Source organism: Passer domesticus, chromosome 3 (genome assembly GCF_036417665.1).
Source record: "Passer domesticus isolate bPasDom1 chromosome 3, bPasDom1.hap1, whole genome shotgun sequence".
Classification (NCBI taxonomy): domain Eukaryota; kingdom Metazoa; phylum Chordata; class Aves; order Passeriformes; family Passeridae; genus Passer; species Passer domesticus.
Window position 1 is genome coordinate 61,286,157 of NC_087476.1, and position 26,242 is coordinate 61,312,398.

A 26,242-nucleotide genomic window follows, 5' to 3' on the forward strand; every position below is an offset into this window, starting at 1 on the left:
ATTGCAGTTAATTATCAAGCAGCTTCTAAATCAGTCTGTTTCTCAGTTGTAGCTTAAATGTTTCCCTTCACCTTTTTTTCCTCCCCAAGTTATCCTTTGAAGTTGAGACTGTGTTGCATTTTTGTAATTCTTTTCTTCTGATATCTTTGAGGAACTAGAAATGCTTTCTTCATTTAGTCTGTGTGCCTGTTACTGTTTACAGTTCAGCTCTTCTCCCAAAGAGTTATGCTAAAATCTTAGTGTGTGGATTACAAGGAACAATTCTAATTAACCAAAGACAAATACATTGTTTCAGTTTATTCCCCTTCGTGGAATTGTTCAGTAAAGAAAATTGAAACCTTTAGAAAGCATTAAAAGGAAATACTATGAATTTGAATTAACCTTCCCTTTCTTCCAATTTCAGAAAAAAATGTCAGACATGGATTAAGGAAAATTATCCCTATTTCACAATACCTTCTAGACTGTGTTGGATAGCTCTCCAGGAGAGGAATGGATGCAATCATGTGGTTGATTTATTTTCTGGATCAAGTTTTAGTATGACTCCAGGCAAGGCAAAAAGGATTATTTTGGCAAATATATCCTTGGGTCCCATGGTTTGAGCTAAAGGCACTCACAGAGAGGTATGTTTAGGCCATCTGCTGTCCACATTCTTTGTGTGGCAGATCTGGGCATCCCCCAATAAGCTATCTGAGTATCCATTTCATCACAGGCTGTGTCTTTGTGCACCCCTTGAGTCTGTCGTGAATTTTGCTGTTTGGACTTGTGACTGGATGATTATTATTTCTAATGAAGCTGGGTGATGGAGATTAGTGAATAAATTATTCCAAGCAATAAATGGGCACAGCATGCTGGGATTAGAACACCTGTGGGTTGACACAGGTGTTTGCTTCTTGCCCAGAATCTTTCTAGCAGTACATGTGCATGAAACTTGTTTACCAGGAAAAATCCTTGGATCATAGGGGCAAGGTCTGGCCCTATGCAATAGAAGAGAAAGATTGAAAAATGTCCTGTTGAACTGTCAGTACTATCACCCTTGATCCTGAGCTGGAGGAAGAGGCCACAAAGAGAGTCTAAGACCACAGAAGCTGAAAGAAAAACACTGCAAATTCTAACACCAGAGGTCAGAGGCCAAGTAATCTAATGTTAAGGCAAATAGGTCTTCCACATGGGTTAACTATCCAGTGGCTGCAGTGCTGTCTGATGGGAACCTGGTCTGAACGTTCATGCAGCTGACTGGGTTGGACTGTAGTATGGGCCAGAACCCTTGAGGTTAATGAAGTAATCCTCAAGTGTTTTGAGGATTTGATAGAAATGAATATTCTCCCTGGGGTACATAGGCACCAACTTGCTGTCATTTTGGATCTAAGACAAGACATGAGACTACACAAAGACAAGAGATTTAGCAGGATGTATGAATCCTAATGACCAAGTGTTGTCCAAAAAGTAACTGCTTGTTGTTGAACTTCTAGAGAAAAAACAGTATGATCTTCTTATCCATGAGAAAAGGAAAACAGAGGGCAGGAAAAATCTGGACATCACGCATTTAACTTTTCTTTAAGTTATTGTCTTAAAGAACTGTTCATCTTTTGTCTAGTACCTTAGAATAAGAGAAATGGCTCTGTTAGAGGACAGGGCAATAAAGTCAAAAGTAGAACAAAAAAGTGGGACAGATAATGTGCTTGTAGAAAACATGATGTTGTGCATAAAAACTGATCAAGGCTGTAAAGAATATGAGAAAAGAAACTGTACTTGTCCATGCATAAACAACGAAGTTGGAATAGTTTATTTATGAGTGTAATTTCAATCTAAATGTATTATCAGTGCTTATTTAAGATTTAGTAAATGGGGTTTCTTACAGTGTATGTGGCTGCTAAGATTATGTCCATTCCTGATCTGGAAAGTTGTCTTAATCTTTAAACCTGCTTTTCTTAACAAGTCTGCTGGTAGGAAGTCTGTTGCCACTAATATTGTAAGATCAAGAGATGTGTGCACTAAAAGGCATTGTCAGGATTAAGGGTCATGTTCCTTGGAGTGGTGAATGAAGGATAGTGGGTATTACTGAAATTGAGGGAAGATTTGCACAGTTATAATGCTTAATGAAATGATTAGAGTCTGTTTAGGAAGGAATGACTGGCAGAAAAGTCATTTTAATGAGTCTCCCACTCATTAAAAAAATATTAAGTCTTTTTCCAACTCGCTGGCAGCTTGGAAGAAAATAATTTTGGATTCATCTGGGTCATGAGAATGAGGTGAAAGGATTGTGAAAGACCAGAGAATTGCTCCAGAGAAGAGAATGATGAGCCCTGTAAGCGAACAGGAAAAAAAAAAGTACTTTCTTGTGAATAACTGTTAGAGAGACTGTGCTCCCAGTTCAAAAACCTCATCTAATTTCTAAAAGCTACTTGGCAACATACATAAAAAAGTCAGTTTCTTTCAAATGCTCTGCCATCATAAAATAATCCTGTGTTAGACCTCAGCTTCACAGAGGATCCCCCAGCCCATCATGTCAAGGTTTAGGCCTCCTGTTTAGGTTACAGGAATGATCAAGTAGTTTGAATATTGTGGTTGTTGTTCAGTTCTCTAAATGGAAAGCTTAATAGAGCAGAAAACAGAAGAGGTAATGGGTCAAAACCAGTGAACAGAAAATATGAGTGGCACTGGTAACAAACATCTGTTAACTCACTGATAAGTGGAAATAGAGCATCTGTTACTGCACAAATAAATGTTTGGTCAGTATTTTTCTTCTGCATTTGGCAGGGAGAAGTTAGGTTATATATTCATGGTGTGTAACTGAGGAAATACTTTCCATTTAAACTGTAACTCAGAAGGTACTGAAGGTACTAAACTGAAGGTACTGAATTAGAATTACTATCTGTTTATCAGTGGGTCTAGAGATTTGCAGCTGGATGTCTAAAAGAGCTGGTCAGAGAGATACTTGAGTTGTCAGTTTTGCAGTTTACATGTAGAAACAAGGACTTCCCAGAAGACTAAAGAAAATTTATCCATTAATTGATCAGCAAGCTGTTTGAATGGCCATCTTGTACTTCAGGTAAAGCTTTTTCTGTATTTGTCATCATTAGGTGTTTCATTTCTACTCAGTAATTGCTGAGATGATGATTGTTGTCAAAATTTTAAGTAGGCCAGTCCTGAATCTTTTTTTTTTTTTCACAGATTCAGGTTCTGATATTCATTTAGTATTAGTCAGGATATTGCTGGGACTGTAGTAGTGCTATTAATTTGCCTTACCTTGGAGTGAGCTTCTTTGGGTCCATGGCTGTGATTGAAAAGATGATTCAGTGTGTAGAAGTCTCTGACTCATCTTGGCACGACCTCTCTCAGGGAGAATGTGATAAAGAGGAAGAAGGTGGGGCTGCTTATTCCTCTCATAGTCCAGCTGCAGAAGGAATGATCTCTTCTGAGCACAAATGTTCAAAGAAAAGGCACACCAGTGTGTTGCCATGGAAATTAGCTCCTGCACTCAGGTGCCAGTAATGTTCAGAAAACTTTACTGGGAGAGCATATTTTAGAGCCACATTGCTCAAACTGTGACACAGGCCTTGCAAGAAAGCTTCTCTGAGCAACACCTCAGAGAAGAGGGTTCTTAATGCTTTGGTAAGAGGTTAAAAAGATCCAAACATAGTTTTGCACTGTGTCTGGGCTGGCTATCCTTCTAGCACTGATATTTTGTCCATGATGAAACCACTTAAATCGTCTTAGTGAAATGGAGACAGTTTCACGTGCTCTGCAAAAATATGGCAGATATTAGATAAATGTTTTGTCACCAATTTTATCTAAATACCTCTTCTTTTTTTCGCACATGTAGCTCTAAAAACTATACATTGATAATGCTTATGAAGATGAGAGGTCAAGGTCAGGCATTTTCCCTGAGCCAGCCATTGGCCACATCTAGTGGAAAATCCAAAAAGACAAAACACTTTAACGCTGTAGAGAAATCCATTTTCATATTCTATTTTCAGAGCTCCTAGCCAGCTGGCAGCAGCTGTGCCAAATGATATGATGTGGTGAGTGCAGCTACCTGGATAACCTGGATACCATTCCTCCCCAGGGCTGCAGAGCAGTCATTGTCATGCATGAGATAACGGAGATGTGTATCATGTGTATCACATATCCTCCGTGGAGAGCAGCCAGGATTCCACTGCTAAGTATAGGCCAGAGGAGTGAGCTGGGCTTTGCACAGTTGCTCTGTGGTCATATTCAATCTGAAGATAGTACCTTTTATGCTATGTTAACATAATGTAACACTTTGACTGGGGGCTGTGGATGGGGGAAGGTGAAAGGAGAGAGCAGTCTTTGTTCTTCATATGGATTTGACCCAAAATCAGCTTCTTAAGAGTGATCCTAAGACATAAAGGGAGAGTTTGAGATCTGGCTGGGAAAGGAAGTGGAGAATTTGGAACCTCTTGCTCTAAGCCCCCTGGAAAAGAAGTAGGTCACATTTCTGCTCACTGTACCTCAGGATGGGAGTGGCAAAGCTGCTGGTTTCATCGAGTTTTATTTGGATTCTCTGACAAGGCACAGCATGCAGTGAAATAAGAAATGGTAAATACAGCAGGAGATAAGCTTATCCCCCACCTGACGTTACCCATCATCAGTCACAAGGAGCAATGACATTTTGCACAGTTGAGTTTTGTGAGAGGGACAGCAGGAGAGTATATGCCTGGTCTTTCCGAGTGTCTCCACCAGTAGATCAAATCCATCTTGATTGTGGGTGAAAGATGTGGTGGTGGTTTAAGTTTTCTCTTGTTTCTGGCGAGAAGTGAGTTGAATTTGCTGTGATGACATGAAAGCAAATACGTTGTGCTTTGTTCCACTGCCTGTGAGACTATGGAAAAGAGGCTGAGCGGTAAGTGGATACAGGGAGTACATGGTTTACTTTTTTTACCCTTGGAGTTCAGTGTCTTTAACTGTCACCTGATGAAGGGGCCACAGGCTGATAGATCTAACTGCAGAACTACTTTCCTTTATTTTGTTTTTGCAGACAATTTACTTGGATGATGATGTCTCTTCCTTTGTGCAGATCAGAGGTTCTGTTCCACTGTTTTGGGAGCAGCAAACGGGGCTTCAGGTAAACAAATAATCAGCCTACCTTGCTTCTCTCTCTTACTACTTATCATTTAGAATTAACATACAATATATTTTTTAATATGATCTTCAAAGTTCATTTTGTGAAAGTGCTGAGATCTTTCATTTTTACCTTGTAGGAAATTTTGTGTCTTTAGATAAACAGAACTATACCAGACAAATGGCTATAGGTGACTGAAGTCTAATGTTTTTGTATGTTTGAATGCCTCTACAGGGAACTGTTTGTGAGGAACTGTGTCCTAATGTTATAAACTGAATCTATATCTTTATAACATTTTCAGTTTTATTCCTTTGAAATGCCTGGTTGGCTTGATGATACTGACCTCCACAATGCAACAGGAATATGTAGGGATACCAGTGCTCCATAGGAGCGTGCTACCTTGAAACAAAGTAAAATGTTGGGATGGCATGTTTTTAGGATTTCAGTCAAAAGGGTGATAATGATCTAATCTGATCTTTTGTGAGGCAAAGACGTAGGATTTTGTCACAAGATTATTACATCAAATATATGGTCTGTGACTTGCAGTTTATAACAGTTGTAAGGCCAAATAAAAATCTTCCTAGCACACTGCATTCTTTTAACAGAGGGATAAGCAACTGAAATGAGTCTTCACATATATTTGTGTGTGTTAGTAGAGAAAGCTCATTGCATAACTGGTTTTTTAAGATACTTTAAAGGTTCCATGATACTTTTTTTGATCATTAAACTAGAACCTATGTGCTATTCAGAGGCACTGGACTTAGCATAAAAGGAAATTACTAAATAATCCCTGTTGTCTTTTAACACCGTCCAGTGGAATACTTGCTTCTTTTTATAAAGCAAGTTTGTCCATATGATTGTGCATGTCCCACCCATGGTGTAGCTGTATCCAGCACTGTTCTTTATGTTACAGAGCTATCGAGCATTCCCTCAAGTAATTTTGGCTAGTGGGTAATATCTCTAGTTAAACAGAATTTTTTATTTTTTAGTAGGCCTGGTTTTTTTGCCTAATCTGGATTAGATGATGTACTCTTACTCCTTGGGTGTGAATATATATTGGCACTGATGTTAGAAGGAATTGCGGAAACCAACCTCATGAAAAATAAATAAAGATGATGAAGTATAGGAAACAATGCATGATTCTGTACATACTTACGAGTGTAGTTTTTGGAGAGGAAAGAAGCCCTCTGTAATAATTTTGGAACAGTAGCTACCATTTAAAAGGATCTTGAGGCTACTGTTGTTGACATACATATCAAAAGACGTGTTAGTTTGATGGTACAGAATTTCATCTTTCATATTTTTGAATCACTGTTCTTATACTTTTGAAAGAAGTCGGAATACACAACCCATGGAACTGGCAGAAATGCATCCCTCTCTACCAAGGCAAGGGCATTAAGAATGCTAGGCTCCCAGAATACTCATGTGAGGCAGTGTGTGCTATTTGCAAGAGGAAGCTGGCAAAGAGATGTGATTTGTTTGGCCATAAAAAGATGTGTAGGTATCCCTTTGCTTAATGGTAATTGTGTTTTCACTTGTAATTGTAAATGTTGTCTAATAAAAGCTGGGGCTTTTGTGTTAAGGATATTATGTGTGGGGGTGGTTGGAGTCTGTTAGAAATGTCTGGTGCTGTTAAAAAAATGTTTTTTCTCTGAAGGAAAAAGGGAGACATCTAGTGACTTAGGACTCTAGCAGTTTTAAGAAGTTTTTTCTATTTCTTGGTCTTCTAATATTTTATTTTAGGTTGGTTCCCGCCATTTAAGGCTTAACAGAGGTCTGGAAGCCAATGCACCTGCCTTTGACAGGTAAGCTTCATTCCACTTTGGTATCAACACAGCAGCCTGGCATGTGTCCAAGGTTTCACAACTTTGTCTTCCTAGGAAATCTTGAGATGTGGAACATCTCTCAGATGATGTGGCAAATCCCCGAGGTGTGGCAGATTATTAAATTGGTTTACTTAATTTAGTCACTTTTTTGGTGCTTTTTTCCTTCTTGTTTTCAGTGGTAATTGAATTAATTTGGTTTTCTGGGTCATTTCTGTCAAAGTTTAGAAATACTGAGTGATAAGTAGAAGAAGTGTTTATGCAAACCTTGGTGAGGCAACAGATGTGAGTTTACACTTACGGTGCACAGAATATGTGTGCTTTACCACTCTAACAGAAGTAGCTAAAGAGTAAACACTGCTTTCACTCCATTCTGGATTTGGTCTTCTCTTCATTGTTTTCCTCCTACACAGAAATAGCAATGCCTTATTCTGTGACCAGTGTTGTATGATGCTATTATACTGATATTTTCTATTTTATGCAAAGACTGGCTTGTAAGCATTTTTAAACCATTAAGACTCTGCTTGTCAGCTGGAAACTGTAGAAAAAGACATGCATTAGCTTGATTCCTTTGAATGTCTGACTAGGAAATGCTATCCTCTAAGGGTGTATTTCTATGATATCCATGGGAACAGTGCCTGAAAAGTGCATGAAGAATTTGGTCTGTGGGAAATTTTCACCTTGTAAGTGCAGGTCAAGTGATTAATTTCTGTTTTGGTTTGGTTTTGGCAGATCAGGTTGTATGTTGATTTTGTGTAAGGCCTCTATTACCACAACTGTTAGCACACAGGACAGTTAATAGTTTTGCAATACTGAAGACCCCAAACAAGGATTAGAATCTAAAGGGACTATGCACCATAACAGTTTCTGCTCCGGACGTTCTTGGTCTACATTCTCCAAGCTTTTAAGGCTCTTAAATCCTACTGAATTCAATGGCCTTCGAGACTCTTGGTCTCGTGGCCATCTGGTGCTGTGATAACTTGCCCTGCCAGTGTCCCTGAAACTCCATCCGTAGAGGTTTGCATTTCATAACAGAGATATTTAATGTAAGAATAAAACAATAGCTTATTCAGCATCCTCATGTACTGCCCATGGAATTGAGAGTACCTCAGGAAGGAACAACCTTTTAGTCCTCACCCTAATAAAACTGGTGAATAGCTTTCTCCTAAGAAAGGTGAATTTTAGGATAAACTTGCACTATTCCTTCTTTTCCTTGTGCCAGTAAGTTAGATGAATTTAGGCATCTCTCTCTAACAGTCCTTTGAAAATGGGCAAGGAATAAGTGACTGCTTATATGGAAAAGTACACTGGAATTTAACAACCTGCTACAGCTTTTCCAAGATGTTAATTTGGCCTGTTACGTTTAACCATGTGAGAAATGGATGGTAATTTTGTTAGACATTTTTTTATCCTCTGTCTCTCCCTGAGAAATCCACAGGGAGCTTCGCTTATAGTATTCAAAGAGGTGACTTGAGCTTCAGTAGTTTTGTTGTAAGGAAGCAACACTGGCAGAGAGGTAGGATCTTGATTCTGGTGTCAGAAGGGTGCAACTTCTGGGATATGGGATGAGTTGGCACACAGAGAACTGGTTGCACAATCAAGAATGCACCAGAAAATATATTTAGCTGTGTTTCCTGAAGGCAATGCTGATGACTTCTTTCTTTTTTCCCCATGGTTTTCTGTGTGTTTCTGGTTAAAGAATTTAAAGAGTAATGCCAGAAGATGTATGCTTGCTGGTTTTTGCACACTTTGCCATTACACGCTATTTTGCAGCATGTAATAACTTCTCATTTTTGTGAGTCTGTTTTTTCTTGTCTATTTCTATCCAGCTTCCTCTTAAGTACTACTATAGTGTTGTCTATACATGCTGGAAATCAGCTTTAGGATCTAATTATTTCTTGATCAGCCAGCACAGCTTCTGCAGACCATGCATTCCAACTTGAAAAAGATATTTTGAGGGGACAATGGGTGTTTCAGCATTGCTAAAAGCTCTTAACTTGAGACACCTTAAATGTCAGGTTTTGAGATTTTAGTGACATAGACCAAAAAATCCAGCCCACTTTATACTTGTCCTATTTTGATCTTTTCCTGCAGAATCTGAGCCAGACAACTTGGCTAAAAGGACCTTTGTTCTGATCCAGTGCAGCAGTTCTTATGATTAGTCATCTTCCTGCTTGATTTGAGTTCAGAGTGAATGTCTCCATATTGCAGTAGCTCAGAGATGTTTGAACCCTGTCACCTGTGATGTGTGTTTGGACCTTTCTGCCCTTGGCACTGGAGTCGTAGGCCCCATTGCTGCTGCTGACTCTTAGTAGTCTCAGCTCTGCAAGATGCCAGACAATTCCTGTTGAAGTGTAGTACATTTTCCTCTCTTCTTGTCTTTCCTGTGTAGTTCCCAAGCTAATAGCCAAGAGGTAGGAGCATGAAGGGCAATGTCAAAGTGACATAACAGATTTGGGGCCTATTTTCTAAGAATTCTTTCTTTAATTTCAGTACAGAATACTGTATCTATTAGTTGTGTACTTTCACCATTTTTACTTTAATAATTCATTGCAAGGAAACTGAGAAGTCTGTAGATGGTATGGCTAAAACTTCTGCTGGATGAAACAACCAGTGATCTCTACTTTGTATTTTGAAAATGGCAGTAGGCAACATAACTTAGTTTTGTTTAGTACCTATTATGGTTGCTTTTGCTGTAGGCATATGATGCTTCTGAAAGAGCAGTATGGAAAACAAGTGATCGTTAACCTTTTGGGAAGCAGAGGAGGAGAGGAGGTGCTCAACAGAGCTTTTAAGGTAAAAGCAATGATTTTCATTTTAACTACTGATTTCCCTTGAGCCTCCATGTTCTTCTGTTTCCTTCTAGCCCAGGAGGTGATGAATAGTATTTCTAAAGAAAATATGTTAATTCTTTACCACATGTTACTTACTGAGAATAGTGCTTCTTGGTTTCATGGCTTAGTTTCCAGCGCTACCTTTCTGCTTACTTCTTCATCCATTTGCGTACATTCACTTTAACCAAAGTTAAAAAGAAATTGCCTGAATACTCCTAAGGATAGTTCACATTTGCAAAAGTGAGTCATAGCCAGCTTTGACATTGTATGTAGCCACCTATGCATTGCCCTGGGATTGCCGGAGCTGCCTGGGGGCTGGGTGAGCCTCGGTCACTGAGCACGGTGATTTAGCATCACTGAGCTCTCTTGCTCTGATTGTAATGGGAAATAGCTATCTAGCACTGATTTTGTTGGGAATTGGATGCCTGTGCACCATATGACAGTTTGGACAGTTTGGAGAGAGATTTTCCTGGCCCCTAAGTGTCCCCAGGCACAACTAATGCCTGAAAGCAAGGATATCAGGCACTGTCGAACTAAAGCTGTGCTTCTTTCTAGTGTGGTTTTCTTTTTAAAACTAGTGTGAATTTAAAGCCACAGTTTGGCACTGAGTGGGATTTGCAGCAGTGCAATAGCTGCCTGAATCTGGCTGGGGGTTGATGGAAGTCTTCCTCCTTAAGTGCCTGTTGTTTCAGCAAACTGTAGATACTTCAGAGGTTATGTTCCTAAAACTAATGATAGGATGATTTAAGTACACACCTCTAGTATGTGTGTATATATCATTGGTAAAGAATGTAGTGCCATGTATATATCATTGGTAATGGATGATACCAGCAGTTCTGAGCTGAAACATTTATAATGTGAAACTGAGCAAAATAAAAATTGTGGTTAAATAATAGTGCCTGATTTCTTTCCCTCTTTCTTGCAATAGTGAATTTTGAGGGAGGGTCAAATTTGTTGTCAGTTTTTTCTGTGTGACCATTTCCTCCTTCTGCAAAAGAGCTGGGAAGGACTATCTACTTCCCCAGCAGAAAATGATGAAGTGAAGGTCTCCCCTTGTACGGAATGTGGCCAAAGAAAGTAATTAATGACTTAAACTTGCAAGGCAGTGAGGAAGCACAGGAGTGGAGTCTATTTCTTTTTCAGCTTCTTACGGAATTTCTGCATGACATGACTAAGCCTCTGTAATATTTTGGTTCCACTCTCTTTAAAATAGTTTTTACAGTTTGTTTTGCAAACCCCACTGAAATTTAAAGGTAAAAGATAAGAAATTCTGAAATGTTGAAATAACTTACATGGATAAAAACATGACATTTGTTGATAATTTGATACTGATATTTTCTCAAACTCTCACATTCTTGAAGATCATGTTCTAGCCAATGTCATGCAACCAGACATTAAGTCAGAAACTGGGCATCTCTAGAATAAAGACCTTGCATTTGTTAATTTAATTTAAATAAAATTTAAATTGTTTTGTCTAAGTTGTTACTTTTTTGCCTATTTTAAAAATAAATAAACTCTGAAAATACCCTGTGAACTCAAAGAATTTAGACTGACATCACTGAAAACTGAAGTTTTGTATTCATTCAGAATGATTCCTTGGTCATTTCTTTACCTTTGTGTTTTAAGAAATGGATGTTAGGAAAGAATATAGAGTTAATTTGACTTGGATGATTTTAAAGGTCTTGCATTAAAAATAAAATAATTCATAGGAGTGCGATTAGGGTTGCAAGCTTGTCTCCTGTCATTAGTTTCTCCATCTTTTTTTTGCTTTTATTTCTTTCTCTTCACTCTTGCTTCAACCTTAGTAATTCTTATCAGTGTTGGTTCAAATTATTCCTGTAATTACTGCTGCTGGGCTCTCTTGATCAGAATGCCACAGTTACCATTCATTTACCATTCATTATGCATTACCTGAATCAGACCAGACCAAAAATCAATACTGTTCCCAGGAAATGCTGTTCCTCCCACAAGCATTCCCTATAACAGATGTAATTATGTTTACACTAAAAGCAGGACTGTAGTGTAGAGTTGCAAATACTCTGACAATAATTTACACTGCAGCAGTGGGTAAATGCCATCCTCAAGTGCATTACTAGTGCCAGCATCTGTCAGGGCAGATTGGGGTGTCAACAGTAAGTCTAATGAAATACATTTTACAGGTCTCTTTCCAAGCATTGCCTTTAAATTTCTTTCTGCAGGAAAGGCTTAATGTCTTACTCAATACAGTTATGCTGGTGTAACTGCTACATGTACATTTTTAATGTAATACCAGATTTGTTTTGTCCAGTGTGTGTCACAATGTAAGTGGGCAAAAGCATCCATCTCTTGGGGTGAGAATGTGCAGGAGGGAAGAGAATAGACAAAGGCTTGCATAGTTTGAGTTAATGCAATGGTTCTCTCTGCCTATCTTGTTGCAGATACCTTAATGAAATTTGTGGTGATTACAGAAATGCATGTGAGGTCATTGAAATTGGAGATGAAGTACTGAGGTTATTTGTTCCTCTTCTTTCACTTCTGCAGTTTACCACAAGCACTTTATAGTTAGTTTCCTGGGGTGAATTGCTTACTTAACTTCCTCCCCCTGAGCCTGGCTAGAGCATTGCTAGTGCTGTCCTCACCTCATGCACAGCGGTAGCAGCAGACCATTGCTGCAGGGCTACCACCAGCCAAGGCACAATTCTGATGTATACTTTGCAGTTACAGTTTGAGTTCCCCTGCAGGAAAACGGGTTCTAACAGTCAGGTTTACTTCTGTGAAGAAAACAAACAGGGAACTTCAGTTGCTTTTTTCATGTCTGGCCTTTCAAAATTCCCTACGAGAACTGTGTGATTAACAGTCAAGGCTTATTAATGATAAAAGCATGCTAGGTACCAAAGTACCAGTCCTTACACGTGACTTGAGCAGGATTTGTTTTCCTTCATTCTCTTACCTAAACAGAAACTGCTATGGGCCTCTTCCCATGCGGAAGACAGTCCCATGATAAACTTTGACTACCACCAATTTGCAAAAGGTGGGAAAACTGAGAAACTGGAAAATTTGCTGAGGCCTCAGCTGAAGTTGCACTGGGAAGACTTTGGAATCTTCACAAAGGGCGAGCATGTAAGTCCACGGTAAGTCTACTCTGCCCCTCTGTCCCAGTGTAGCTGGACACTGCTTGTCCTGGCATTCCCAGGTTTCTTGCTGTGTTTGAACCATGACCATAAATTGACCATCTTGAAATAAAATTTTGAGACAAAGTGTAGTCTTGGTGCTGAATCAATGATTTGGCTTAATTGCGTCTCCATGGTTTCAAATCTGCAAATTTACTAGTGCGTGGATTTGCTAATATAGTGTTGCAGATGTAATCAAGTAATTAGATGTGTTAATGGAATATATTGTGCACAGTGTGCTTGCACTGTCAATACGTGGGTGGGTGTATTCAGGCTGAACATTTGATGATCTTGTTCAATCAACTCATGATTAGATGTTATTTTAAAATATACCATTTTCTCCTCCCTCCTCTTGTGTTTGGTTACCAAAGTCTGCAGACAGGTACTTTTCGAATGAATTGCTTGGACTGCCTGGATCGTTCTAATAGTGTCCAGTCCTTCGTTGCACAGGAGGTGAGTTTGTCAGAGGACCTTCTATGGGATACCTGTAGTACATACATTGGCTGTTCCATGGGAAAGACAGGAAAGAGACTGTAAGTCTCAGTTACACAGGTCTGCCGCTCTGTGATGCAGAGTGGTGCTGCTGGAATACTGAGGATAAAAAGCAAAAACACACTTGAAAACAATGTTGGTTTCTTTTTTGTGTTTTTTTTTCTCCTTCTGCACCTAATCCAGATACTGTTTGCTCAATTAGAGAGCCTTGATTTGAACTCTAAACCTATAATTGAGCGCTTTGTGGAATCCTACAAGGAGATGTGGACTCTCAATGGTCAAAATCTGAGCAGAGTATTTAGTGGCAATCGTGCCCTTGAGGGGAAGAACAAGGTAAAGGAAAATGGCAAAACTCTTTATTTACAAGTAAAGAAAGATGTCCTCTTTATGCTTCAGTGTCACTTGCATTCGTAATTCCTGTCTGCTGTAGGTTGGGAAGCTCAAGGATGGTGCCCGCTCTGTGTCTCGTACCATCCAGTCAAATTTCTTTGATACAGTAAAGCAGGAAGCCATCGAGTTGTTGCTCATGGGTGACTTCTACCGTGAGGAATATGCAGACAAAGGCAAGATGCTCATGGACCAGACTGCACTGCTGGGTAAAGCCAGTCTAAACCCTTCCCTTTGTTTTTGCATCTGCTTTTAGCTGTCAGATATAAGCAATTGTACCCTTTTGGGAAAAAAAAAATCAATATATAAGCTGCTTTTGCACAGATCTGTTGTTTAAAGCACTGCTTTCAAGTGCCCATAGCACAACTCTTATGCTTATTTCTCATATTTTGTTTTGAACTTTTGAGTATGTTTTTCTGCACTTTGATAGTGATATTCTCTGACAGTTTAGAGTTGGACCAGAGGGAAGGATTTTAGGGCTATATTCCCAGTGTGTCCTGAGTTTGTCTTGAGGAAGTCCCTTGAGCTCAGCCTTTTTATCTGCTTAGTGGTGTCCTTGCTGTTTGCACATGCTTTTGGCCATTTGGATCTGTAAAGACACATCTCTGTTATTTTAGCTCATTTCCCGCTTTATTCCAGGCCCCCGATAGTCCACAGCATAGACGCATTTGTTTGCACCCATCTAGAATAAACTCAGCTCTCTCTGAGAAGATATTTACATGCAAAATATAGAATAATTTCACCCATGAGTATTGGGTGGTCAGTTTACTCCAGAGAACCATTTGCTCCAGATACCACTTCAGTCATATTGGCCACTGCTTCTTCCCTGATGTTGACTGCAAGGAAAATATAGATTACTTCTCTATGCCTGACTGCAAGTTGGGTAGTTAACGATTAACTCTGCTTCATTTGTTTAGACAGCAAAAGCACCTTGCTAGTTTTCTATACTCAGCAAAATAGGTGAATATAGCAGGGGTTCTTTTGAGGAGTTCTTACCCAGCTAGAGAGGCATGGCAGTGCTAGATTTGTACTGATGTGAGGCTGTGCTGCTCTCCATCTTTCCTTCCACATTCTAAACTTCTAAGGGCTTCAGTTTAAGTTGTAACTTCTAACATACTTGATTGCTTGTCCTGGTTTCAGGAATAGAGTTCATTGGCTTCCTAGTGTGTGGTATAATGTTGTATTTTGGATTTAATATGAGACTAATGAATGAACAAGTGCTTGTGTGTTCTACTTGGTTGCCAGCTGGGTTTAAACCACAGCAGGCTGGTTACATACTGAGGGTTTTAGTTGTTGCTATATAGTGTTTATACTAAGTCAAGGACTTTCCACTTCTCATGCTCTCCCATTCAGAAGGCTGGAGGGCTGCAAGAAGCTGGGAGGGGATGCAGCCAGGATAGTTGACTCCAAATGGCCAGAGGAATATTCCATACTAAATGATGCCATTCTTGATATATAAACTGGGAGTGGGGAAAGCTGACTGAGGGCTGCTGCTTTGGAACTGGCTGGGCACTGTGCCACACTGGTTTTGTATATTCTATTATATTTTTTTTCTTCCCCTTTTCTGTCCCATTAAACTATCTTTATCTCAGTCCACGAGTTTTCTCACTTTTACTCCTGCATTTCTCTCCCTCATTTTGCTGCAGAGCAGGGAATGAGCTGGGATAAGTACTACTAAGAACTGGTTGCCCAGTGGCATTAAACTGTGACAGTGCTGTAGACTAAACTGAAAAGATTATGGGAGATAAAAGAATTTTTTTGCTTATTACTTGAAGAAGTACAGAAAAATGCAAGCTGAAAGTGGGTGACCAGCCATTCCTAAGCTTTCAAAGGGTGCCTGGTTTCTGGAAGAGAAATTGCTGACATGAACCCCAGTTATCTTGTAGCTACTGCCATTGCCATAGGAGTTATTCCCTGCCTTTTGTATTGTTGCTGCTAAGGTAATGTTATTATTTCAGAGTGTCTGTGCTGCTGCAGTGTGGATGGTTTCTGTCCTTTTACAGCACATTCTTCTTTTAAACACAATCTTTCTCTCTCCCCTCTTCTGTCAGTAACTCCAAGTATTTTGAAGGCCATGTCAGAGCGTCAGTTTGAATTCACAAGCTCCAAGCGTGTTCGTGTTGCCACGGGGACCTGGAATGTGAATGGGGGAAAGCAGTTTCGAAGCAACATCCTTGGTACCAGTGAGCTGACAGACTGGCTGCTGGATTCTCCCAAGCTCTCAGGAGTTTCAGAATTTCAAGGTAAGACTTCACAGGCAAAATGTACAAACAGTATTTGCTGGCATTGCTAGAGACAGTGAGTCAGGACACAAGATTTGACCAGCCTTTCCAAGGCAGTACATTTTGGAGGGTATTTTCTGTCAGTTCTTAGGGGTGTATTCAGCTTCTCCATGCTTTTGCTGCTGCCCTGCAGAAGTGGAATGGTATGGGAAGAGCTCCTGACAGTCAGAGTTCTTTGAACACTTTGAAACAGTCCATGTGACTTATTTCAAACCTTCAGCAGGTCAGAATTTAGAGCTCTCTTTCATGCCATCATGGGATGTATCTGCTTATTCTGCACCCTGTGTGTAATTTTCTTCTTTATCTCTCTTCTTTGTTTTTATTGTGAGCGGGAGCTGTGTACTTAGGTGGCATCAGAGCATCTCCTTGGTCTCTCATCTGGAGCTAAACATATCTATACAATCTGGACTATGAGATTGTCTGGAAATGTTATTATCAAAGCCTTCAAACAAAAAGATTTACTTTGTTGAAGGTGATATTTCCTTTCTTTAGTGGTTTAGAAAACTCTTATGCTTGTGGCTTGATGAAATTGGCTGCTGAATTTCTTATTTATGGAACAAGGTCAGGTATTGTGATTGATTTACAGATTTTTAAATTAACGTAAATGAAAAGAGAACATTGTCATTTAAAAATTGAGTGGTTGCAAAACCCATGCTTTTGTTGTTACAGTGAAATATTTCGTTTCCAGGCATTTTGCAGGCATCACAGGCATAGTCCTGTACCTAACCTTGTAGCTCAGGAACACATTCCTCAAATCCTTGGCTCCCTTATACAAGTTGTCTCATTTGAGCCCTTAGTTCCTGAGTGGTATGTGATTAGGTGCAGACCACTGTATTCTGAGCAGCCTAGGTAAGTGATTAGTCTATTTCAGAAACACTTCAGATGTGTTAGCACATGACTGTGCCCACAATACTAAAATTTGCTGAGAGTCTGTCATGTGTTAGCCTTGCCTGAGAGAAGCAGAGGATCAGGGCTACACGGAACAGGCAGCTGTGACATGGTAGGTCTGGGCAGCTTCTGGAAGAGAGCTGAGTTATGTGAATGGGCAGGGCTAGGATGCAACCATGCAAATGTCTGAATCCATGTTAACGTCAGTGCAGTGCCTACACAAATGGGCAAGTGTTCAAAGACAGGTGTCCAAAATTATTAATGGGATATTAATTAAATACATGTGACAGTGCCTGTCTGGTTAAGCTAGTAAAGGAGGCTAGTTGTCATGCTAGTTTCACCCTTGTGTCTACACAGAGATGCTGCATATGCTGCTTTTTGTTTGTGATTTCTGAGTCAGATTTGATTTAGGTTCCTGTGTTTGTCTATATTTAGATCTTCATGTTGAATTAAGTTACAGTCACTGTGATCATGACACTTAAAAAAAAATTTAAAACTCTTTAGGCAATGGACAGACCTAGTGAGTCAACGGATTTGCTTCACACTATTTTATGACAGCATCTGATCTTTGATGTTTCCTCAGAGTAATATCCACAGAGCCAGGGAAAGAGGGGTGGGGGTCACTGTGCTCTAGGGTGATCTGACCTTAAATACAGGTGATCTAAGAAGGACTTGGAAGAAAGAAGGCAAGAAGAAACTTCAGAAGCGTCCTTAAACTAGATGAATTTGCTAAAGGCATTGAGATGGAGATGACATACTGGTGTGTAGACATTTAAGTTCAGGTACACAGGAATCTGTGTTAGAAAGGAAGAGCACATTGGGTAAAATGACAAGCGGGTGAGATGGTGAGTAGCGAGGTGTTGTGGCTTTAGTGATGAGTGGGGTGTGGGAGAGAGGGCTTAACACTGCTACAGTATAATGTTCTGTTCTGAACTGCTTCCTGCAAGAAAGATAGAGACCAACTGGTGGGAGAAAAGCAGGAAAAAAATTCAGAGGAACTGCAGGGGATGTTTTATGAGATTAGATTAAAGGAGCTATGAATATGTATGGCTTGGCAGGGGATACACAAGACAGAACTACAGGAAGGATCTCTGACAGAAATTAGAATACAAATCATTAGAAGAAACAACAATATTATAATTCTGGTATGACTTTTCCTTCCTGCCAACAGATGATGATAACTGCCCTCCTGACATATTTGCAGTGGGATTTGAAGAGATGGTTGAATTAAGTGCAGGGAACATTGTGAATGCCAGGTACGTGAAAAAAACCACCAAACAAACAAAACCAACAAAACCCCCTAATCAACCAACCTAAAAAATCAACCAACTAAAAAAACCCCTTTCAACTGAAAAAAACCAACCCAACCAAACAAAAAAAAAACACAACAAAAAGAACATAATCTTCCCCAAAGGAACTGGACATGTTCATTTTTATGGTCACTGGGCTCACTCCATTCCAAGTCTGTTTGCAGCCAGAGCTGGAAATATGTTTCCCATTAAAAAATGGCACTGGGATGATGTTGAAAGTGCTCTTTATATGTGAACTTCTGTGCAGTAGAATACACAGTTTCCTAAGTCGCTTAAGTCTTTATGTTGTCAGAGAAGAATTTTGATGGTTGAGGTTGATTTAACACTTGTCCTTAAAACCCTGTCTGATGTTGGAAAAATGTGCTTAATGACTGCAAACCCAATTGCCTTTCATGCGGGAATTCTAAAATGGTCTAAAAATGTCTCTGTAGCTAATTGCATTTGTGAAAACTGTGGCTAGAGAAGAAGTTAAATGCAAAGCCTAAGGTTGGCATATCAGCATGAGTGTAGGCCAGTGTGTTTACTGGTCCCTGTGAATCTGAATGGAGATGGAACCCTGAAGATCATGTTTCCAATGCTGATTCATTTCGCTGGCCACTTAGTTGACTGTTTTGGGAATAACAAGTTACAGCAGTGCTTATTGTGGCTGCTAGGCTGGCAGTGTATCTGCATGGATATGTTGACTTTGGAGAAAAGAAAAAGCTACTTCCACTGACATGAGGGTATATGCAGCTATTCACAAACCTCACAGCCAACAGCTGTGAGTAGGCAGTCAACTTCCAGTCAGAAAATCCTGAGATCTCTCCACTGTGAGCGCAGAAAAACTTAAAAGTCATGAGATTGATTTGGAATTTTGTTTTTACAGTTATGATTGCTGTAATCAGCTTCCAGATATCCCCAGTGAATGGGTGTATCCAATGTCATGTGAGTGTGGATGTTTCTAAGCGTAGTAGACAAAATCCCTCACACATCCTGAAGCAGGATAACTCTATTTGTGTGCTGTGCCTGGGCTCACTGACCCTGCTAACTCTAGGCTGGCTTACAAGGAGGTATTATTGGTCTCTGCCATGCATTCTACAGCACTTCAAGTTCTACAGCCTAATGGGATGTCTGTAAACCTAAGGCACAGTTAGTCTGTTGATTTTATTGACTGTATGTGGTTTGTTGTTATTCCATTAAATGATTTTTTGTTTGTTCCAGTACAACGAATAGAAAAATGTGGGGAGAGCAGCTTCAAAAAGCTATTTCCAGGACTCATCGCTACATTCAGCTGACATCAGCACAGCTTGTTGGTGTTTGTCTTTTCATCTTTGTACGACCATATCATGTCCCCTTCATCAGGTAAAAAAAAAAGCCAAGCCAAACAAAAAAACCCCAAAACACCCCAAAACCCCAGCAAACCAAGTGAAAACAAACAAAAAAACCCTAAAAAACCAAAAAACACCTCAAAGTATAATTAACCTAAGAACAACAAAAACAAACCCCAACCCAACCAACCAAAAAAAAACCCAAAACCCAACCTGTGTCTTCAGTGACATCTGGTGTTGGAGTGTGGCAAGAGAACATGAGGGGGATTGCTCATCCTGGTGGGAGTCATGCAAACCTGGGTTCTGGTCTCTGCTCAGCATGGAGAAGAAGTGTGCTTGCAGACAGCAACAGGCTGGAGTCCGTCTCCCTGGGTGGCACAAAGGCCAGGCAGCCTCAGTGTCTTCCTCCAGGCAGCTGAAAAGCCAGGCATGCTCCAGGTGGGCAGTCAGGATGGAGCACTTTGTTTGGGTGCCATCTTCGTGGGAAAGGAATGACCTGGGCTAGTAAGTCCAAGAGTGTTTGATGCACCAAGAGAAGGCAAGGGCCTGCCTCTGCCTGAAGGGCAGGTTTTACTTCTAGCCCTTATGGAAACAGAAGTAGTTCTAGACCTGAAAAGAATGGGGTGAAGAGATCTAATTTTGGCCCTTGACATTTTGTAGAATTGAGAGGTAAGAGAACCTATAAAGTGTTTGTCTTCCCCAGATATCATGAGAACCAGAACTGTGTGCCCAGTCAGGAGAGTGCAGAGCTATGTATCCTCTGCTTACTAGCTCAGCTGTCCCTGGAGAGTGATCAAACTCCTCCCAGAAAATTACCAACCCATGGAGATACTTGCCTTAAAATGTCTTTGCTGTGGGCAAGAATTATGCAGGCTAAATGTAAAAGAATTATGCAGGCTAAATGTAAATGGTTAGGAAGTGAATAATTAGCCAAAACTATCTTTGGGCATCTGTCTGACCTTAAAGACCCAAGATGCAAACACTCCTTTCTAAACCCATATTAGGGCACTGATTGGCCACTGCATTTTGTGGTTAAAATGTCAAAAGCTGCCTCTCTTCCCTGTGATCTCATATCTACTGAAAACCTCAGAATGGAGCTTGTGCAGCATCAGGTGCTGTAGGCCAGACAGAGCAATACATTGCAGGTAACTCTGATGGTCTTGCATTGCTGCTTTCCAGTAATCTTTCTTCAAAATGATTTAAAATAATTACTTTTTTTGCTGCTATGAAGCAGTCCAGAGGAGAAGTGTTTCTCTCAGTTTGTGACTTTTCACCTGGCTTACAAAACTTTCAGTAATCCAGTAGGAAATTCATGGTTTAAATGGAAATCAGAAGCAGAACAGCACAGTGGTTCTGTTGCAGTGGTCAAATTGCTGAAAATTGGATGTGGCCCTTTGATACTCAAGAGAAAAAGGGAAGGATTTGATTTTAGTGACCAAGTTTCATCATTTAATGCAAATGTGCTGCTATGTGCTATGTGAGCATAATCAAATCTAACCTGTATGCTTGCATATTTTGTCCCATGTCTAGAAAAGAAAAGAAAAAATGATCAGAAGTGCAAAAAAAAAAAGCCTGTGTGCTTACAGAGATTGAAGAGATTTAGACAGAAGATAGTGAATAGAGACAGTAGCTAATTTATACATCAGTGAAAGGATTGATGAAACACAAGCAGTTGAATTTACAGTGGGTTACCCATCTCAGCATAACCTTTGCCATGAACGAAATCAGTTGAATACCAGTCAGGAGATGAGTAGGCAGGCAGCAGGAGTGAGTGAAAAGACTGAACACCGTGCTTCTGTAGGATTGCTTAAAACCCATTGTTTCACAGAAAACTTTGATGTTCCTCCTTTGCCTCCCTGAGGGTGTCTTCTGGTGGTGTCCTGCTGTCAGGAAAAGACAGGAAATTAAAGATAGAGAAAAAAGGTCTAAAGGATGGGGGAGGAAGAGAGAAGAAAATGAAGGGGGTGGGGAAAGGAGACCTGTAACATCTTGCATCATTTACATCACGAATTTCTGAGAATAACTCAAATAAGACTTAGCAGTTTTCTGCACGTCCCTTTTTAACATCAGGAATATTATTGTCAGATCTGCTTGATGTTTTCTCTGGAAAGTAAAATTTTCTCCCTGGGAAAGACATGCATGGTACTGGGGTTGGCTAAAACAATGATCTCATCACTTACTTATCTGATCAGACAGCCATGCTTTGTTCTTGGAGTAGCTTGGCTATTTGGGAGAAATTACCATGAGAGCAGGTGGTCTGCTTTATCAAGTTATCCTTCTGTAGTGAAGTGTGTGCTAATCATCACATTGAAATACTAAGTGATTAGCAACATGGAGACCTCAAGCAATTTGTCATCAGTACAGAACTCATTTGAGAAGTTACATATAAATAGTTGTATCCAATAATCTCTGATTTTATCACATCTGATTTTATGAAGTATGGGTTATGATCTGTTGCTCTTTAATTAAATGGAAAATCCATCATGAATTGTGAAGTTGGGTTTCAACACATATGAACAGTAAATTGTTAACTGTCTGAAAAGCAGATTCCCATATGTTCAAAAGGAAAAGGAAGCATAGTAGTAAATTTAGTTATTGTCAATATTTTAAGCATCATGGTAGAGGGAAACATGAAAAGTATATTCTATAGAAATTCCCAGTATTTCAGAAATTATGATTTGTTTGGAAGGGACAAGAAAAGGAGAAAAATATTTTCGAATAGTTTTATTTCTGTAGTATTGTATTAAACTTAATTTGAAACATAAGTACATGAACATCAAGGAACTAAAAGATGTGCCTAAAAGCAGCATGCTTTCTAGAGGGGAGAAGTCATGGCATTGTAAACTGGCTTCTCCCTTTATGTTGCAGTCAAAGTTAATTGAATGTTTGTCCCTGAAGCCCTTTACTCTATTCCCTTTCTATTTTTTTTTTTAATGCAGGGATGTAGCAATAGACACCGTGAAGACAGGAATGGGAGGAAAAGCTGGGAATAAAGGGGCAGTGAGCATTCGGTTTCAGTTCTATAGTACCAGTTTCTGCTTTATATGCAGTCACTTGACTGCTGGGCAGACTCAGGTGAAAGAGAGGAATGAAGATTATAAAGAAATCACACAGAAACTCAGCTTCCCAATGGTAAGTATAGATGTATGTGTGCTAAAAATATTGCAGATAAAGGTGGTATCTTTACATCATGAATGCTGGTCTCAGGCTGCCTTTGATGACAGGTCATCAAAGAAGGCATCTCAGTACCATGAAAGAAAATGTTAAAGAAAATGTGAGCAAATAAATAAATAAATAGGGAAGCATGTTTCACAGAAGACTAGACTCTACCCAATATAGCATTTGCTTTACAAAAGCACTAATCCTTTCACAAAACAGAGTTGCTCCAGTGCTTGAAAAGTCCTTGGCTTTGTGCAGTTAAGCTCTAGATGACTGATGTTGGAACTGGAGATTGTGATATTGATAGTTCTTGCTGGCTCTAGTGAGTGAGAATTCCTGAAAGACCATCCATGCCATTCAGTGCAGCAGTGCCTTGGCTGCGTCTGGTTGGGTATGGTGGATCAGTTCTTGGGCACTGACATGGTACCTTCTGTTCCCTTCACTTTGTCCTCGTGAATGTGTCACTCTCAAGGAACTGCTGGCTTCTCTCAGAGCATGGCAAGAAGGCACCACTGGTCTGCATGAGTAACTTTTCCCCTAAATTGTGTCAAATCAATCACCCTAGGGTTTTAATTCCAGGTCAGTAGATAACCCATGAGATTTGGTAGCAGGGCTCCTTTGCTTCCCTTAATGTTGATTGCTTTAATTTCCACAATATGTTCTTTCTTGGGTCTCTCTGGAAAGGCCTAAGCTAGGAAGGGATTGGGCCAGTTTGTGTATTCTGGTTTGTCAGCAAAAAATGACATTTAGGTTGCAAAGCATAAAATGTTACCTTCCTGTTGTTTGTACGGTTTAGAGGCTTGGCATGCGCAGCATATCAATCAGTTGGTTTATGTAGGAGCTAATACTAACAGACTGGACATCCTGCAAAGAAGATCTGTTCCAAATGGCCATAAAGTTGTGCTTATGGTGGTTTTTCTTCTAAACCTCGTTAACTGTTTGATGTCCTTTACACTTAAAACAGCTGAAGGTACCTTACGTGTATAATGCATATAAAGAGTGCCCTCTAGTGCTGTGACAGCCACAGTCTGAAACGTTTCCCTTATGAATCTCTGGTGTTTAGAGGCTTATAGCTCTACTGGGAAGAAAAAAACCCCAAAAAACAAAGGACTGGTTAGAGGATATAGTACTAAATTTAGAACTGGAGTGAATTTTCATTAATGTTTGATTTCAGTACCTTTACAAAACTGTGACGTGCACATAAGATTGAATTTGGAGGTTGTTCTTACTCAGGAGCTTGTTGCTAAATTTGCCTTGGTACCAGAAGCACATTTTGTGTTATATTTAGAATATGCAAATATATGCATGTGAAATGTGTTAGGGAAACAAACATATTTTGAATATTCATGACAGACAAATTATGAATATAAAGCTAGGATCCATCTTAGACATACCTTCAGGAAAGAGGGGTCAGAGTCTGACATTCTTATTTACAAAATTCAGCTCATTGGGGTGCCAAAGCCAGTGAAGGAACCATTCTATTTTAGCACAAAATGAATTTTGACAAATAAATTGTGATGACTAGGTCTGGTATTCAGTAATTCAGAGAGACGGAGTGCTACATTTCAGTGCATTTTAAAGTTGTTTTCATGAATGTGATTTAACATTAACAGTATTCTGTACTTCAAAACTAGGGGCAGAACATGTTCTCCCATGACTATGTCTTCTGGTGTGGTGATTTTAACTATCGCATTAATCTAACATATGAAGAAGTCTTTTATTTTCTCAAACGTCAAGACTGGAAGACACTTTTGGAATTTGATCAACTACAGCAGCAAAAATCCAATGGAAAAGTAAGGCAGTGTGTCTCATTTTATTGAATAACTGCATGTTGGCTGGGTCTTTCTTGTTCCTTGAGAGAGTGAAGAGGTTGCACATTCAGTCTCTTGTTTGTAGCACTTTAATGCAGCAATTTGTTTAAAAATCAGAGCATTGTTTGTGAGGAAGTTGATATATCACAGTGGCACCTTCCTCATCTGTAACTTAAAGAGATATTCTTTATTTAATTAGATTTTTAAAGACTTCCATGAAGGGACTATTAATTTTGGACCAACGTATAAATATGACGTTGGCTCGGAGGCTTATGATACAAGTGATAAGTGCAGAACTCCAGCGTGGACTGACAGAGTGCTTTGGTGGAGAAAGAAACTGCCCTTTGAAAAAACAGGTGCGTGGATTCCTTCTTTATCTGAAAGTTGGTTTAAAATTCACCTAGAAGCCACTTAAGGGGATTTAATCTAGTGAATGGTGCTTTACTCGAGCAGATGTTCTTTCAGCTTCGCTGGATTAAGTGTCAGAGATAGAGAAGGCCCTTTCTTCCTGTGTGTATGAACAAAGGCTTTATGCTACAGGTGCTGGGAGCTCACTGAGGAATTGAAAACAGCCCAGCTGTAATAGTACAGAAATAATTCTGTTGTTTTTCAACAGAATCATTAGTCCACATAAAGTTTCTCTGTTATAATGGCTAGATTGTTAAAACTGCTCTTCTCAGTAGATGTAGAAATAGTTTTCTGTAATTTCTTCTGTACTGGTAATTCTTAGGAATATTTCTGGTAGTTTACATAATTGGGGGAGGTTTCGTTAATTAGTGCTTATAAAGTACTTTGAATTCATGAGTGGCCAACACAACAAACAGAAAGCCCATGTTCACTTGTTATTCAAAAGTTGCAGTTAAGAAATAAAAAGTATTTCTTTGCGTATCAAGTGATAGTTCTCATAATCATTCTCTCAGTCTGCAGGAATATCTATCCCCCAGTGTTTCTAAAATTTAAATCAATTCATATTAGAAGTGTAATTGCTGGAGAATTAATTTGGTCTGTGCCTGCAGATGTGGTTTTTCACATGCCTGGAAATTTCTGCTTGGAATCTAAGTCATACCATGACTATGTTAAGTGTAAAAACTACAAAGCAAAACTAGGGCAATGAGAGAGTGCATGTCATCATTATACAGTTATTCACTCTTATCTAAGGAATGAAAAACAAAGTAAAATGAGGAGCTTAAACCATTGATAGAGATGCAGTCCAGAAAAGAAAAGCTGTATGAAATATAAGGAAGTTAAAACAGGCCTCTTGTGCTGACTGTTTTCATTTTGGGAGAAGGAACACCCTTCAGCATTTCTAATGCATATTCCTTATTTTGCTTGCAAAACTTGCCCCTGGGGAACTTTAGCAGTTGGAGTACATACAGCTCATAGGACCTAACTAGCTGTCTGGTCTGCAAGAGTCAAGGCAGGTCCCTTTCTTTAGAGTTTGTAGGCCTCCCACAGCGGGCTCACATGGGTCCATAACTGACTGGTACATTCCCAACCCTGCAAAGCTTGCTTAGTTTGCTGCCAGAGTTCCTCTCCTTCACTGCTGATGGCAAGGCTCTTCTGCCTCTCAGCTCTTACTGTGTTGCATCTTGTTGTTGTTATAGGCTAAATGACTGCTCATTTTGTGAGAAGAAAGTGCAGTCCCAGTGTGAGTGATTAGGAAGAAATGCCATATTCCATGTTAACTCATTTTCAGCTTCACAGGAAAGAGGGACAG

General features: G+C 39.7%; 1 protein-coding gene across 3 annotated transcripts in view; it reads left to right on the forward strand.

Moving 5' to 3' along the window:
• The window catches only part of SYNJ2 (synaptojanin 2), a 65,104-nt gene that overhangs the window by 23,831 nt on the left and 15,031 nt on the right, over positions 1–26,242 (forward strand). For all 3 annotated transcript variants that reach the window (XM_064413415.1, XM_064413414.1, XM_064413417.1), the window contains 13 exons: positions 5,000–5,086; positions 6,827–6,888; positions 9,606–9,702; positions 12,678–12,850; positions 13,261–13,342; positions 13,565–13,714; positions 13,812–13,977; positions 15,820–16,011; positions 18,110–18,194; positions 19,449–19,589; positions 22,495–22,687; positions 24,349–24,507; positions 24,725–24,881. In XM_064413415.1, coding sequence (XP_064269485.1) covers positions 5,000–5,086; positions 6,827–6,888; positions 9,606–9,702; positions 12,678–12,850; positions 13,261–13,342; positions 13,565–13,714; positions 13,812–13,977; positions 15,820–16,011; positions 18,110–18,194; positions 19,449–19,589; positions 22,495–22,687; positions 24,349–24,507; positions 24,725–24,881 — 1,744 coding nt within the window. The remainder of the gene's footprint in view (positions 1–4,999; positions 5,087–6,826; positions 6,889–9,605; positions 9,703–12,677; positions 12,851–13,260; positions 13,343–13,564; positions 13,715–13,811; positions 13,978–15,819; positions 16,012–18,109; positions 18,195–19,448; positions 19,590–22,494; positions 22,688–24,348; positions 24,508–24,724; positions 24,882–26,242) is intronic.